General features: G+C 32.2%; 1 protein-coding gene across 2 annotated transcripts in view; it reads right to left on the bottom strand.

The window, feature by feature from the left end:
* LOC108756607 (phosphoribosylformylglycinamidine synthase) overlaps nt 1-17,939 on the bottom strand; it is a 70,496-nt gene that overhangs the window by 20,178 nt on the left and 32,379 nt on the right. For both annotated transcript variants that reach the window (XM_018500541.1, XM_018500540.1), the window contains 4 exons: nt 16,901-17,051; nt 16,189-16,579; nt 8,431-8,543; nt 6,155-6,399 (listed from right to left, as the gene is read on the bottom strand). In XM_018500541.1, coding sequence (XP_018356043.1) covers nt 6,155-6,399; nt 8,431-8,543; nt 16,189-16,579; nt 16,901-17,051 — 900 coding nt within the window. The remainder of the gene's footprint in view (nt 1-6,154; nt 6,400-8,430; nt 8,544-16,188; nt 16,580-16,900; nt 17,052-17,939) is intronic.

Raw genomic sequence — 17,939 nt, 5'->3', positions numbered from 1 at the left:
ATATATATATATATATATATAATTTATGAAGTAATAGCGAAATTATTAGTGTCAATTTTCATTAACTTGTTGTATTTTTTTGTTATTTATATTTATTATTTCTTGGAAATTTGTTTCTCTATTGTTGATTGTTTTTAACGGAACTTTTTTTTTATTAAAAAGAATAGGAATCCTTGTTATTTTAATTTCATATAGATTAAAATACATTCAAAGAATTATTATATGATTGAATCGAAATAGATTTTCAAAAATCACAAGAATTTGGACTGTAATGTTTGCACGCTTAGGAAAAGTTTCGCGACAACAGAAGTAGGCAGAACCAAATCCATTGTATACTTATTATATTTGCTGTATGAAATAGCACTCGCTCCTTGGCACCGCCATTACAACAATGATCAGGGAAAAACATTTCTCCTCATCACGCCATCTCACACAGCGCCGCTCGGAAAGAAAAGAAAATGCTATAGCAGCGCTTCCTACATCTATTGATAACGACTACACTACAGGACAACGTACATATAGCTATACGAATCTATTTACATATAACTATATAAATCTCTTATCTATTTCAATCCCTATTCAGATGCTGGCTCCTTACTGCAGTCTATCTAATTAGGATCTAATTAGATAACAGTTTCTACATCGAATCTCTAGATTTTTGGGGTTCTAACTTTTCCCAAATAGCACAGAAAGTTAAAAAACAATTAAAAAAAGTTATGTCCTTAATTTAAAATTCATTTTCAAACAAAAAAAGATCCTTTTTCTAAAGTTTTGAAAAGAATTCTTCTTGCATCTGAAAATTAACTCAGAATTGATGATATAATACTAAATACTTTTGTTATCTGAGATGTCCCCCTCTTTTTGATCTCTTTTTGTCTTAACCTCTTTTGCCCACTATCTTTAATAACGCATTTTTAACGAGGCTGTAGGCGACATAGCAATCCCATTTCAAATTATATTATGCGATTTAAAGCGCAAGGATCTGCGGCCTATAAGGATTTATACGATTCGCGGGGCCGCGTGGTTGATAAGGATCAATCGTGGCATGGCCCCGATTAGAAGGGGGTCGAACGGCCTGCGTGAATCCACGGAAAACTTGCTGGTTTGTAATGTGGCTGAGCCATTGAAACTGTTAAGAGCTTCATACATGAAATGCATAACAGAACATAAGCATAACATAAGGCTAAACCAATGAGCATTTTATATAAATCAATATGGCGACATTATGCTAGATGATCATTGGTCCAACAGTCTTGTGATATGCTTATGTTCTGTTATGCATTTCATGTGTAAAGCTCTTTAGAGGACGCACGATTATCGATTATCGAGACCAAAGCTTAAAATGATCAATTCGAGGATACGAGGGGAGTACGAGGAGTTATTGGGTAAGATGAATATTGCCGCAATTGTAAAGCTGCCGATTATGGGATTCCTGGCATCGGATGGATCGCGCGTGGAAACTCGAGAAGTTTCGAGCGGCCGATCTAATAGTTGCTAAGTTAGCAGGCTCGTTACGATGCCATCCGCCCAAACGTCTTTCCTTTTCAAGAGAAATACTAGCTGCCGATTAGTGCTCATCCTCCCTTGCCATAGTCGAATCATTTTATATCATTTCTTTTTTTTCTATTGGTCAGTCAAGACTTTCGTTGATTGCGAAACCAGAATAATTGTAAAATCCGTGTTAGAAATCCGTTCTCATTCGCGCCGACGTAATTTATTTTGATAACACGACTTTTTTGTCGGTGAGCGTGCTTTTGTGTACCGCCGATAGATTTTATTCCGCGCTTAGCTGACGGAAAATATTCGCCTTTCTGTTATGATTTTTCGGAGAGCTGAGATTTATCGATCTCATGCGGTTGCCTTACCGGCATTAATATCGACTTTATTGTTGTTTTCCACTAATGCTGATCGAGCCTGTAAGACCAGATCTATCGAGCTAATTTCTAAAAATCAGTAAATCTGCGTTTCAAATACAATTGTTATTTATTTTCTTGTTAAGTTCTGTGTTATTCTTACAACTTATCTCTCTCGTCCTTCGAAAACATTTCTGCCTATAACGACTCACTTCTACCGTCGCGAATTGTAATTGTGCGTAACTATAAAGTAAATGGAAATTAACGAAAGAATGCACGCTCCCTCATGCCTGACACACAACTTGTTTTGAGAAAAGCTCTGGTATTTTGCAAAAAAATCTGGTAAATATCGACAATAGGAGACCCAGCTCGGATAACCTTGACGTTGATATATGTTGCCAAAGTCATGATTCTGAATAACCTCCAACAAGTTTTAGTCGTCGCTTGTCCTTCGTTAAAAAGTTATTAATAAAAAAGTTTTAAAAATAATATTTTATTTCTACTGTACATGGTTAGATTATGGTTAGGTTATTACATACCATTAAACTTTTCGAATATTTCTGACTATTTCTGAAAAATGTTCCAATTCACCCCCCTCTCCTTTCCCCTGCTTGGGGTGTACAACTCCTATGCAAAGTGATTCCCTTTTTTATTTTTAAAGCAGTGACTTTGTAGAAACATTAAGTCACTACTTTAAAAACACAAATTCACTGCTTTACAAATAAATTCACTACTTTACAAACAAGTTCACATGGGTTTCGACTTTCCACGCGGAGTGATTTTCGCTTCACTATTCTCCCTGTCTTATAGTAGAAATAAAACGTTATTTTTTCAAACTTTCTGTTATTGTTAAAGCGGGGGGGGGAGGGAGAGGTGGGGTGAGAGTTGCTTTGCGTAGAAAGTCATTACGTAAACAAAGAAGGAGAAATAGAATAGCTTTTAATATTGTATAAAGCAGGAATAAATATATTCCTGCTTTATACAATATTATATTTTCAAACTTTTTTTTGTTGATAACTTTTAAACAAAGGACGGGCACCAACTAAAACCATCTGAAGGTCACTCAGGATCATGACTTTGACAACATATGTCAAGATCAAGGTCATCCGAGCTAGGCCCTATTGTCGATATTTATCAAAAATCTGATTACTGAGTCGGCTCGAATTCATTTATTTAAAAAATATAATAGAGCACACGATGAAATTACGCCGTCAGTCGTGAATACGATCACCCTATATAATGCTCAAACTTCTTTTTTTTTATAGTTGAATTTCAGCGATTATTCAATAGTACATCACTTTAATAAATAATTCCCTGATTCAGAGTGTTTATCACACATAAGTCATAGATACGACGGACATTCTTCCCTCATCGTTTTCTTTTATCCTTACTTGGAAGACACAATCCGCATTGTTACGTCCGCACAGTAACAAATTCTCTAGCACGAGTAATATATTTTTCCTCCTGCTCATACGCATTGACTATATCATTCTGAGTATAGCGAAACATCATCTCTCCATAAGAACTTAAGCGATATAAGCTGTTACGTCCGGGGGACTCACGCGACTCTTTTCTTTCATAGAGATCTCGAATTCCTCGAAACACTAAAATTTTATATTCTTTCCTTTTTTTTTCTCTATCTTAAAAACTAAAACAAGGAATCCGGTATCTCCTCGTAAATGTCGCTCCGAGATAAAAATCAATAATAGATACCTATGGAAAAGCGTAAGACCGGCGCCAAGATTAACGGTCAAGTCGCGGACGATTCTCGCGAATTACAAAATTACAAAATTTAAGAAACAGCACGCGACGTTCAGGGGTAGATTCTGGGTGGTCCTGTGGCGACGATGCATGCGCACCTTCTCGGCACCCGAGACGCGCATTTCCCCATAAATCTTAAGGTCATAAAATTTTGGAGTTTCACTTTCCCACCCTACAGATTCCTGTCAACATCCTTTCTTCCCCCAAAATCTTGACCAATCCAAGAGCAAAGGAAAATTCTACTACCAGCCAACGAAACCTATTCCACCAATCCAAATTTGAGTAATCTGGGGCGATTAGTATAAAAATCGCGGTTCCGCAACCCTTGCATCAGATAGAGATTTTCTCTAAGTTCTTGAGTTATACTTGTCGAGCGATAAGTTAGAAAAGCGGTCGCAATACTTAAAGTTGATAGAGTCTGTGAGTCGGTCGCAATACTCAAAGTCGATAGAGTCAGTGAATTTGTTGCGATACTCAAAAAGTTCTATCCGATTTTCGAAGCCCTCTTTCTCCTGTAGAGTCAGTGTTAAAGAAACATCACCAGCCTTGCACATCCTGGCCGGAGGATCTCCAACGATAAGCATCTCAGTAGTAAGTCAGTATCTCCATTCTCTGGCTCCCTCCTCGCTTTATCTTTTGGTAATTTATTTCAATATTTCATTTTATTTTATTTTTATTCTTTTCTTTCTTTCTTTCTCCCTTTTGCTCTCCTATAAGAAAATGAAAACATTGCAGTCCGTTCACATTATAATTTCAATCTGTCGCCGTCGCCGCCCGATAATTGTTCGCCTCCTGTCGACCGGTCGTTCATGTTCGCTAACACTATCATCATCCGAGGAAAATTAGGCCAAACCCTATCAAATCCACTCACCAAAACCTCCTTCTCTTTTTATCCTCCCGCTATTCTCTCCGTATCTCCTTCCTTCCATTCTGCTAAGATACTTCACACACACATTCTCACACATCGATAAACGCGTACATTTAATCCAGAAAACCAAAAATTGTATTATTGTATTTACCTGAAAAAATTATATTTATATTTTATTCAAAAATGTATAACTCCAGTTTTTTTTCTTAATTATATCATTGTAAAATTAACTTCTCGATAGTCATTATTTAAACAATACCTCTCCTCGTATTATTAAGCTCTCCCGCGATTGCACTTCGCCCTCTCCCCGGTCACTTGGATTAAGTTCCATGACCGAAAGTCAGGGCATACGGCCGTACTGGCGCAGCTGGCGTTAAAGTGCGCCCCTCTCGGCACACTCTGACCCAGTTTGGGCCCTTTTTCGAAGTACGTCCGACTCGTGTATCCGTTTAGCAGAGCACGAGGTTTCCATTTCATCCTTCGTTCGACCCCCGGCTCGTTAGGAGCCTCAGGACGAAGCGAAGCGCCTCCCGATTTGCGTCGGTCCTTCCCCACGGCTCCCTTGCGGTCCGGAGCCCGGACACGATCAAATCGGTCTAACAATTCGGTTCCTTGTTGCGTTCACCCCCTCAGTTCCGCATGCGCGCGGAGCTTGGACGTAACAAAGCCATCGCGCGAAGGATCTGCCCTAAGACAGGATTTTCCTTCTCCTATTACGTTAGCGCATTTTGATTACATGGAATGGGGAGATGCCTAATCCTTTGGGTCCAAAGTCTCCTACACGCGTTCTCTCTCTCTCTCTCTCTCTCTCTCTCTCTCTCTCTCTCTCTCTCTCTCCTCCCCCCCCCTAGACTTCCTGGACCGGGTCAAAATAAGTCCCTGCGTTTTCCCACTGCGACGCCTAAAGAATACGCCATGTTATTTTTCTAATCTTTTATGAGACATCCTTCCAAATCTTAGTACCTCTAAAACGAAATCCTTGTCGTCTACACGTGTACATTAAGCGTTCCGAGAACAATAAATCGCGTTCCGTCTAAATTTGCGAATATAAATTCTAGAATTAATAGACTCGCGTGGAGTAACCCATACTTTATAGAACTTTATCATAGGAAATGTAAGACCTACATTAATCATAATTGTTAAATTACAAGACTGTATAATCATAATTTTAATTATAAAATTGTGCCTTTGGGCGTTTATTAGTTGTAAACTTTAATTACAGAATATATACATACGTAAGAATAATTCATACAGATCTCAGTAGTTGAGTAATGAAATGCGAATAAACTAATTTATTTTAATATGTTATCTATAAAAATGTTTATACAATTATTTTATTGTAATATATTACTTGCTTTAACCAATTAATTAAATTGATTGGTGAATAAACAGCTTAACGAATAATATCGGAATCGTTATTTCAAAAGACATTCCACTTTAGTGTGCAAACCTTTCTTTCCCAAAAAATTGTGCCAGCAATACAACACATAAACAGTTACATTTTCATTAAAAAGATTCATTTTAGATAATTTTCTAATTTCAATTTATTGATGATGCAATAAAGAGCAAGAAACCTTCAATGTTTATGAAAAACCTCAAAATTTATAAAAATTAAATGATTATAATTTCAAAATAAAGGTTAGAAAAACTAATTATTATAATTAATACTTACCTTTTTAGTCAAATTCGCATCTATAGTTCCTAATCCTCCACTGAACATTATGGGTTTAATCCATTCACGTTTAACTCCTGCAACATCTGTCGCCCCGTAAGAACGTGTGAAACCGCATATTAGAGGTTCTCCAAATTTGTTTCCATAATCGGAAGCACCATTGCTTGCTTCAATTATTATTTCCAGCGGCGATGCTAGGTTAGTGGGATAAATTTGACCTTTTTCTTCCCATGGCAAATCATAGCCTGTGACAAATATATAAATAAAATTAAACAATAAGAATCTTATTAGACCATACATATGAGAACACGCAACAAATAAAAAATAGGAATTAAAGACCTATAACAGTCGAAGCTGGATCTTTGATGCTTAATTCAATATAAATATATAGGTATACTATATATGTATATACAGGGTGGCTCTAATTTATGGCCCCACCCGTCTTGAGCAGGTAGAGCAGATTGAAACTGAGTCGAAAAGTCCTCTACCATTTTGCAATGCTCGCAATAGTTAACGAGATATTCAAGTTTAAAGATAGCCGAATACGCGTGTCCACCTGACCTACTATTGCCGAAGGTACGGCCCACCGAATGCAAGGCGTGCGAGGAGCAGGGATGGTGGTAGCAGACGCGCCACACCGTTCGAGCTTAGTGGCTCGCGGTGAGCGGGACGCTTACTCCACTTCTCGCGCGCCGAGCTATCGATGGCGATTCGGCGCTTTAGAAATAATATCTCGATTGCAAAATTTGGGAAATAATCAAGAACTGTTCGAAGAAACTCAGTTTAATTTGTTCTGAAGTGTGCACATGTACATACAGAAAAATGTTACATAAAAATTACTTGTTTCAAGTAAATAATAATTTCAAAATTATCAAGAAAATATTCTTTGTAATGATATAATCGTTACTCAAAAGAAGAATAAAAATTGCGTTCTCTCTTAGCACTAGAATGATATTTTTCTGCATTTTTCTACACTACCGCTTATGGAAATTCGGTCATCATAAATTTCGAATGATCATATAAAAAATTAAGACATAAAACAGCAATTGTATTATTTTTGAAATATATTTTAGATCACTTGTGCATATACTAATAATTGCAAAAGCTTTATAAATTAGTTTTAATTTTGTATGTTAAGGTATTGTCTTTACTTCGTACAACATTAATAGTATAATTAATAAATTTCAAAAATTCGATCAAAAAACACAAATATGCTATAGTATAAGTGGGGGATAGACTAGCAAAAGCTTTATAAATAATTTTTAATTCAATTTTGGCACGTAAAATTAAAAATAATTTATAAAACTTTTGCAATTGCTAGTATGTGTACAAGTGATCTAAAATATATAATATTTCAAAAATAATACAATTACTGTTTTATGTCTTAATTTTTTATACGATCATTTGATGAAATTTAAGGTAACTCCGGCAAATACGCCGCAGAAGTAAAAAAAAAATAGAAGTAATTTTGTGGCGGTAGTTTTCCCGCAACTTCTCTGTTACATGTCTTTATATTAGTGCAGTGTTAACGATTTCAGTTTCTTACTGTTAATATTAATGGAATTATTGTTATTACATCGTTTTTGTATGAATGCGTCTCGCTAATAAAGACTCAAAAAAGAGTTGAATCGTTCGAAACTTATGTATATGTATTAGTAAGGAACAATGTACAATATTGAATACGCTCCAATTACCGCGTTTTATTCTCATATGCTTTTACTATTATTGTTTAGTTTTGAGAGTCACAGAAATATAATTTATTAATTAATTTCGAATGATTGTAATTTGAAACAATCCATAGCTTCATGAAGTCTTCTTTGTTTGTATGTGTCCTCTTTTTCTTTTTTTAAATAAAACTAGTTGGATAGAAAAATTTTGCTAATTTTTGTTAATATCAATAGAATTTTGCAACATCAGTCTGCAAATTTGATAGTGACTCATTAAACATCCAAAGAAGAATTATTAAATCTGTATTTGCTGAAGAGGACTCCAAAGTTAGTCGAAACGTACAATTATATTAATTTATAGAATAAAGGAGTAATAAGCATCTGCATTTTATTATTTTGCGAACTGTCGATAACGCTACACTCTCATTTGCCGTTAGTTATTCTCATTTACATCGCTATTGCAATATCATAATGTCATTATAATGTTACTGTAATATTACATGTACTATGTATATGGATATATGAATGTCATTTGCCTTTTCACATAAAGCAACTTCCTCTATTAAAATTTATTTAGCTTCAATAAATAAAAACACATAGATAATATACCTGGAATACAGAGATTACCAACACTATAACCAGCAGTGCCTGCTATGTAATATCCAGTTCTACCGATTCCTTGAATGTCCCTCAATCGACCTCCAGTACCCGTTGTGGCGCCACTACAGTTTATTGCATGTTTAAATAAGAGCACATGCAGACATAATCATGAGAAACTTCATGAAAATATTTTAATATTTATATTATTTAGAAAAAATAAATAAAATAAATTACGGAACGTTACGGTCTCTTTAGTACAATGCAACATAATGGCAATATTTTCCTAAACAGAGACGAAAAATAATTTCACAATTAATTCAATTTTTTAAATTAGCTACACACGTTTTTAAAATCAATTTTTTAAATTTTATATATCGAAAGTATCATAAAATCGAAAGAAATATTTAAAAAATAAAATATATAAAGACGCGTATTAGATAAAAACAATTAAACGCGCAACATATTATATATGTTTATGTTGTTTTTAAACAAGGTCATTAATTGAAACTTTTAAAGTTAAAGTATACTAAAGTATACTAAACTCAAATAAAATAAAAAAGTAACGATTTATTATATATCTCAATTTTTAAAAAATGCAATACGTTTCGGAACCAGGGGTCTTTCTTCAATTAATTACATTCATTATGATAGAAAACTTTGTTGATGCGTCAGTGAGCCGTTAACAGTAATGGACGTAAAGCACAGACAGACATCGCAATGTAGATTTTTCTTTACTGAAAGTCATCATACACAATGACAGCGACCATTAAAAAAAAATCTACATTGCGATATCTATCTATGCTTTACGTCCATTACTGTTAATCGACTTATGTCAAATAAGTTTTTACCATCATCATAAACGTAATTAACTAAAAAAGGATCCGAAACGTATTATATTTTTTAAAATTGAGATGTAAATCGTTACCTTTTTAATTTATTAGAGTATACTTTAACTTTAAAAGGCTCGATTATTGATTGTATATTTAAATTAAAAAATTTACAGTGTATGTAACATTCTGTCTGTAACATATTTTGATATAGGATAAAAGCAGAGAATGTAGAATAAGCTACTAATATGGAATAGTGGCTTATTTTCTAAACATTGTAATCTAGTGGCAATCGTTGAAATTTGTTGCAATTGCTATCATACGTGTCATAACAAGCGATGTCCAACACAATAATAATAAATTAAAATTTATTATAATAAATATTTATTTATTTTCGTTGTGTCAAGAGACAGTATTTCGGCAGCATTTTCGTGTTCTCACAAACTGAAGGTAAGTTTGTTAATTTTATATAGACATATATAGAGCTTTTAATGATGTTGCATAAACAAGATGTAAATTGCGATTTCTAATTTACTTATTGCTACGGTCTTTGTCATGGCAGGTAATGTGGAATACATCGAGAGTTGAAATATGGAATAGGTTCCATATTAGCAACTTATTTATGATCAGATAAGTTAAATTATAGGACTAATTATAGTATTTCAAATATTACCAGCTTATTTGCGATTATAGGTTATACCCAGATAGTCAAATCTAAAGAGACAGATTTTGAACAGTCTCCCTGATGAAAATTTTTCTCATAATTTTTATACGAATTGGAACATTTTTTCAGAAATATTCAGAAATATTCGAAAAATTTATATCTTTTCTCAGAATTTTTCGTACAAGTAAATTCTAAAATATTCTGAAATTTCACATCCCATAATTTTTAAAAAATATTTTTAAATTTTTTAGATTTTATAATATTTCATCAGAAATTATATTGTACTTACAAAAACTGTTAAAAATTTTTAACGATATTTCATAATTAACATATATGAAAAATTTTGAGAAAAGATGTAGATTTTCTGAGAAATGTTCCAATTTGTATAAAAAATGTAAAAAAGTTATAAAATTATAGACAAATTCTGAAAAATTATATGAAAAATTCTGAGAAATTTTCACTGCTACCAATTTCTGATTGCAGAAAGGAGCAACAAATTGTATATTGAGAATACAAGTATTTGAGTTCAGCGCGTTTCTGTACTCGAGTGTACAGACCAATACTTTTATGCGTGACTGTACTGTACTCGACTCAAGCGCGGCTCGGAAAACTTCGACTCTCATCGTAATTAACCGATATCCGTTTAAGTGATCTCTCTCTCGCAGTCTCTGCTTGAATTCCGAAATGAGAGGACAGCACGCTCGCGGATTATAAAATTTACTTTTCAATAAATTACGTTCATTTATAAGTTTCTACTTAATTACTGGCTCAACCCATCCAACCACGCTCTGCTAACAAGAAGTCTTATCATTGTACACAGAGTTTGTACTATCAGACAATGTAGCAAATTGCTGTCAAAAATATGACAAAGCTTGCTGACATGCTCTGCCAGCAAATTGCTGACAAAAACCTAACAGTCTACTGCATAACCTAATAGCAGATTGCGAGCAGAACTCGAACAGAGCCTGCTGACAATAACCTGATGGCAGATTGCCAGCAAAAACTGAACAAGATCTGTCATTTTCGTATACGGTCTCGCCATGAGAGGATTTACTTCTCGTAAGAAGAAAACGTCCAGGAGTCCTATAAGAACTGGCGTATGTAAATCGAATAGCCAAATCTCCTAGAGATTCCTGAGCTCTTTCGGAGTGCTTTCTGAATCTCCAAATTTTTTTGACTATTTTACAACTTTGTCATGTTTATTTTGAAATATAAAGCTCCAATATAGATATAAGAATCGATAATATTTAAGCAATAAAACTGTTTGATTGTTTCTTCCAGTTTTCACACCAGTATATAAATATATAATTATATATAATTATATATAACCGTTTATATATGCACATAAAATTTATTATAAGAAATCAAATCGATTTAAATGAAAATGACAGATCTTGCTTGGTTTCTGCTGTCAAGTTATGTCAGTAGACTTTGCTCAGTTTCTGCTCGCAATCTGCTATCAGATTCTGTCAATAGATTCTGTTTGATTTCTGCTGCCAATCTATTTGCATAAAATGTTAACAGGTTTTGTCGGCAGAACAAAAGCAGAATGCAACATCAGTTGTAGTCAGTCTGCTAACATCTTCTGATCAAATCTGCTACCAGTCTGTCGATATCCTGTAAACATTTTGCTATCTGGGAAGCTATATTTCATATTACGACCTTATTTGCTAGCTTATGTTCAGTAATGCTAATATATTTTCTATATTATATAATAAAAATGTAAACCATTTTTAACTATTTTTTGCGATTTACATAAATAACCAATCACGGTAAAAATAATTAAACAAATTTGAACTTCATTTATTAGGTCAATCGGAAAGTTCCGTCCATCTAGACAAGTACCTCTAGTTCGAACTGTCGATAACTTTAATGTCTAAACCAAGCTTAATTTTTTAGTTTTACAATCTGTCAATTCAGTATATAAAAGTATACGTTTGCATCAATAACATTGCTTTTTACTGCATCGAAAATGTCGACATTTGAGCCAATAATAAGCGTCATTTGCGCGAAGTGTTAATCTTTTGCTTCAAATGGAATAAAACTGCAGCTGAAGTTCATCGAATGCTTGTAGAAGTTTATGGAGATAATGCTCCTTTCGATAAAACATGCAGAGAATGTCGAAACATAATTTCGACGCTTTAAACATGGTGATTTTGATGTAGAGGACAAAGAACATTCTGGACGGCCAAGAACATTTGAAGACAAAGAATTGCAGGCATTGGATGAAGACCCATGTCAAACGCCAAACAACTTGCAGAAGCATTAAATTGTGCTCAATCTGTTATTTCCGATTGTTTGAAAGCCGTGGGAAAGGTCTACAAAGAAGGAAAGTGGGTCCCATATGAACTGAAGCTAAGAGACATTGAAAGGCGAAAAACTATCTGCTTGCTAGGCAACAAAAAAAGGTTTTTACACCGAATTGTGACTGGCGATGAAAAGTGGCTCTATTTCGATAATCCCAAACACCGAAAAACCATTTGCGATCCAGGCCAACCATCGACATCGACGCCAAAGCAGAATATCCACGGAAAGAAGGCAATGTTCTATAGTTGGTGGGATCAGAAGGGTGTAGTGTACCACGAGCTGTTGAAATGTGTTCAAACAGTCACAGGAGATCTCTACCGAAAACAAATTATCCGTTTGAGCCGACCATTGCACGGAAAATGACCAGAATATGAAACGAGACAGCATAAAGTGATTTTGCTTCATGACAACACTCGGCGTCACGTCACAAAACTTATCAAGGGAACATTAGAAGCACTTCGCTGGAAAGTGCTATCCCATGCGGCTTATTTACCAGACTGTACCCCTTCCGATTATCACTTGTTTTGATCGATGGCACACGCACTTGCAGAGGAACTTCAATTCCTTTTCAATTCTTACGAAGACGAAAAATGGATCTCTGAGTGGATAATCTCCAAAGATGAGTCATTCTTTCGCCGCGAAATTTGCTTACTGCCCGAAAGATGGGGAAAAGTCATTGCTAACGATGGACAATATTTTGATTGAGGTACTTTTTTATTTTGTTTTTTAAATAAATATATTTTTGCACCATACTTTTTACAAAAAAAACGAACGGAACTTTCCGATTGGTTTAATATTACTATTATTTATTACTAAAATTATCAAAATTTCATCGGATTCCATATTACATCCCATTTTTTAATCCACTCATTTTCACATTTTTTACTTTTTTGTTAATATTAACGTTGGACTTAAATTTTGGCGATTTCATTTATTGAATATTGTAGCTAATATATTCCTCAAGAGTTCTGTGTAAATTTAAAATCTTTATATGCATTTATATCAGAGTAATGTTAATTTAAAAAGTGCTATTCCATATTCCTTGCTTTTATCATACAATAAAATATAAAGTATCTCAAATATATTTTTCAATTACTATTAATATATCTACTTATATATGAAATAATGAGATGATATTCGTAATATAAAGAAACCATAGTGAAAACATTTCATTGAAATTATTCTATATTATTATTTTCAAACACTTTTCGGCAAAATTTCAGCATTTCAGAAAAATGTCAGTTTAATTTCAGCGATTTTTCAGTATGTTATGTGAAAAATTTCAGTTTTTAAAATTTCAACTTTTTAGCAATTTCGCTGAAATGTTACAAAACCAGTTTTTTCATCAGACAAACATATACATATAATAAGCCAATTAGCATTTTATATAGTTTTGATGGAATCTTAATGTTTAATACAGGGTGGGCCATCTATTGGTACGTTTTTAAAAATGCGATCAAATGAGCATACATTGATATTTTTTATTAATTTTTTTTTTGTTGTGAAGCTAAAAGTATCCGCGTCAAGAATGAAAAACGATTTCGTTCATGTGGCTCCCTCTACTGGCCTTACAGTATGCCATTCGGTCACCCCAATTCAAAAACGAAATTCAAAAACGTACCAATAGATGGCCCACCCTTTAATATATCTATTTAAATCTCTTAATATATACTATTATAGTTATTGCGATTAATGTCATCACATGCCTCGATGATCGTAATTAAAATAACGACGATTCGGAAGATTCATGTTAAGCTCGGCTAAGATGACTTTTCGCAATAAATTATTTACAATGTTTTAAAAATGCTCATTAGTATGGGGGGCAATCCCGTTTGCTTACAAATAGATTGCCTACAGTATCATTCGTCTACATCATTTTTGTCAACAATTCGTTTGCGCACAAAAATTATTGTTTACAGCTCAATTGCCTACATGTATTATTGCATACTATGTATGTGCATTTTTGCGCACAAATAAAAATTTTAAAAACGGAGTTACATTTGCTTACATGTATTATTGCTTATATGTATTATTGCCTACAAGTATTATTGCCTACAGCTGGATTGTCTATATGCATTTTTGCACATAAATAAAAATTTCAGAAACAAAGTTTCACATTTGCCTGCATGTATTATTGTCTACACTATTAAAAATATCATGAAATTTAATGTGCTTTTAAGTTACATAATTAAATTCAATTTTATGACACAAAATTAAATTTAATATATCTGCAACTGAAAAGTATATTTGTGTATTATACATAACATTTAATGTACTTTTCATAAAATTTTACAAAGTTTAGTATATTTTTCATAAAATTTTATGTAGATTTACATGATGTAAGTAAACGTTAAATTTAAGTTACTTATAACTTTATTTTCATTGACAACATTAAATATTTTTAATGTACCTGCTTGAAATTTGCTTTCATTACATATAACGGAAGCAAATTTGTTTTTTTTTTAACAGTATACAGTATCTATTGCCTACATACATTATTGCCTACAGCTCGATTGCCTATACGTATGTACTATTCTCTGTTTTAAAAACACAAATTCTGTTTTAAAACACAAATTTTCTATTTTAAAAACACGAATTTTCTATTTCAAAACAAATTCTTTGTTTTAAAAATATAAATTATTTTCTTACTTAATTTAACATTAATTTTATATGTGCAAAAGTGCTTGTAAGCAACTGAGCTGTAGGCAATCGAGCTGGAACAATAATTTTTGTACACAAAGGAACTATCGATAAAAGTGATGTAGGCAAACGATACTGTAAGCAATCGATTTGTAGGCAAAAAAAGCCATCTCCATTAATATCAGTAATATTAAATTGCTTGTTAATTTATTGTAATTCATGATATAACATATTCTAGCTTCAATCTAAGACTGTCTTTCAAAACCGACAAATAATTGACACACAATTTGAAGAAATTACAAAAATTCATACAAAAATATTATTAAGTACCAAGACCTGCCTTGTCCTGAATATGACTCTCTTTCACTCATTTCTGTTGTACTTTTTCGGTTCAACTTCACTTAATACTTTTTAGACGTACTGTAGAATTAAAAATCAACTAACAATCAATTATCTTATAATACTTCATTTTATATTAAAATATAAAATAAAAATTTGGAAATAAAAATGAATTAATATTAAATTTAAAATATCTTCGTTAATACTTTTAAAACTTCTACAGATAATTTATATACAAAAATTATGCGTTGCACTGGTTATATCTCCATGTCCAGATCTATTATTATTAGGGATGCATCGGATATCCGGAAAGTATCCAATATCTGGCACTTTTTTACTATCCGAATAGACGGATATCATTAGTATCCGGGAATATATCCAATTGAAATTTGATATCATTTAAATTGTTGTATCATATAATTTTTTTTATACAAATGTTCTAGAAATAAGTATGCATATTCATGATGCTATAATATCTTATGCTATTATTGTTGCAAAATTACAATCTTTTTCTCTATAGGCTTTTTTTTAAACTTTCGGAATCTGGTCGGATATCCGATTCGAAGAAATTACTTTCTCGGATATCAGATATCCGATGTTATATTCTGTCTGGTATCCAGTATCTGGTAATTTTACGATCCAGTGCATCCCTAATTATTAGAATGCCAACATTTCAGTTGAAGTGAACTGCACAGTTCACTTCATCAAGGTGAGGAGCAACTTAACACTCCACCAAGTATCAGTGAACTATAATATTTACGAAAAGTTAATGTAATAATGGATAATTGAATAAATAATATTCGAAACATTTTACTTTTTAAAAGATAATATAAGAAGTATAACTTTTATAGAAATAAACAGAGCAATAGGGTAAATATAAATATATTATAGTCGTAAAGAAGATAAGTAAACGAATTGTAATAAAAATTTAGAAATTCAGTAATTTTAACTCTAACTTCTTGAGCTTCATTATATTTTATTTAAATTTACCTGAAAGGTGCAACGCCAGTTGGAAAGTTATGTGTTTCTGCTGTAAAAATAAGATGCTGTTTGATATTTTCCAGATGGAAGTTACTGCATTTATAAGTATTTATAGGACGTAAAACAGGAATCTTAAATCCTTCTATCGCACTGCTATTGTCGCTGAATTTTATTATATTATTTGAATTAGAGTAATTTTGCGTATCCATAATCATGTCAATTAGAGATTGTTTTTCTTCTTTTCCATTCAAAATGATGCGTCCTTTAAAGAACCAGTGGCGACTATGTTCACTGTTAGATTGAGCAAGATCGAAACATTCTACACTGGTTGGATTCCGTTTTAATTTTTGAAGAAATAATTCTGTATAAAAATCTAAATCCCAATCATCAAATGCCAAACCTGCAAATTAAAAATTTAAAATAATAAAATTGTAAGCAACATACCCTGTTCAAAAGTGTCCAATAAATTAAAATGAGTTCAATTATTGAAAATAATAAAAATTTGAATTAACTCAATAACAAGGATATAAATTTTATATAATAATTTTATCATATTTATACATTTAACATGTTTTAAAAAACAAAGTTTATTTAACTTCCGTACTTTTTATATCTTTATTTTTATGTGAATAATATATATATTTTTTATTTTAATTCAAAAGACATATATATTTTATGCTTTTTCGTTTAATTAAAAAATCTTTTATATATTATTACTTACCTAATTTAAAATTAACTTCTTCCAAAGCACTTCTGCCTTTTTTGATTATATCAACTTCAAACCATTTCTCTGGTCTAAAACCATGATCAAATGTTTCAATAGGTCTCATATATCTACATTCTGTCATTCTATCTCCCAACACATTTATAATCTAAAAAATTTATAATATTTCTTTAAACATAGAAAACGTCTTATAATAAATGACAATAATAAACTTGTCAACAAAATGATTGCAATAAATAAATTCTATCAAAATTTTGCAAAATTTAAATAATTATAACTTCGTCAAAATCATTATATTTAAAATCTTCTTTGCATTTTCAATGCTAATAAAACGTTTATTTTAAAAATCTTTTAAGAAATTTTGATTTTATTCTCATATCATATCTCTCACCGTCTTTTCAATAATAAAGACATATTATGTTTCCAAAAAATTACATAATTTGATACATGATTTCTATGGGATGAAATTAATTTTTTTTCACAAATGTCATGGAAACAATCGCAATATATGGATTTCCTTTGTAAATTAAAAAAAAAGTTATAACCTTTTTTGCGAAATTACAAAATATCAAAGTTATCTACACAGTTTTTCTTCGATTATCACCAGCATCAATATTATCCGATGCGTATCACGCGCAGAGGGCTAATCAGATCTTGCGCTCTATGCACACGCGCGTAACTCAAGAATTTGTTTATAAGAAAAAATCCATTTTAATTGCCACTATATTTGTGAAAAAATTCCATTTCCTAGAGCGTTTCTCTAAATTCCATCCTCAAATTATGCAATTTTTTTAAAGATGTAAAATATTCTTACTATTAAAGAAACGGCGAAAGAAAGAAGAGAAATTTAAAATCTATTAAAAATATAAGTACAGACTTTATCCTTAAAAATGCAAAAAACATTTTGAACAGTTCGCGAAATGATGTTTATATAAAGTTGTTGAAATTTTAATGGAATTTACTTGTTGCAATAATTATGTTAATGATATGTATATGAGAAAAGAAAAATAGTGAAAGGAAGAAAGGAAATAGGTTG

The sequence above is a fragment of the Trachymyrmex septentrionalis genome, unplaced genomic scaffold, assembly GCF_001594115.1.
Source record: "Trachymyrmex septentrionalis isolate Tsep2-gDNA-1 unplaced genomic scaffold, Tsep1.0 scaffold129, whole genome shotgun sequence".
In the NCBI taxonomy this organism is placed as follows: domain Eukaryota; kingdom Metazoa; phylum Arthropoda; class Insecta; order Hymenoptera; family Formicidae; genus Trachymyrmex; species Trachymyrmex septentrionalis.
Note: the sequence above shows the minus strand (reverse complement) of the source record. Positions and strands in the feature narration are given on the sequence as shown.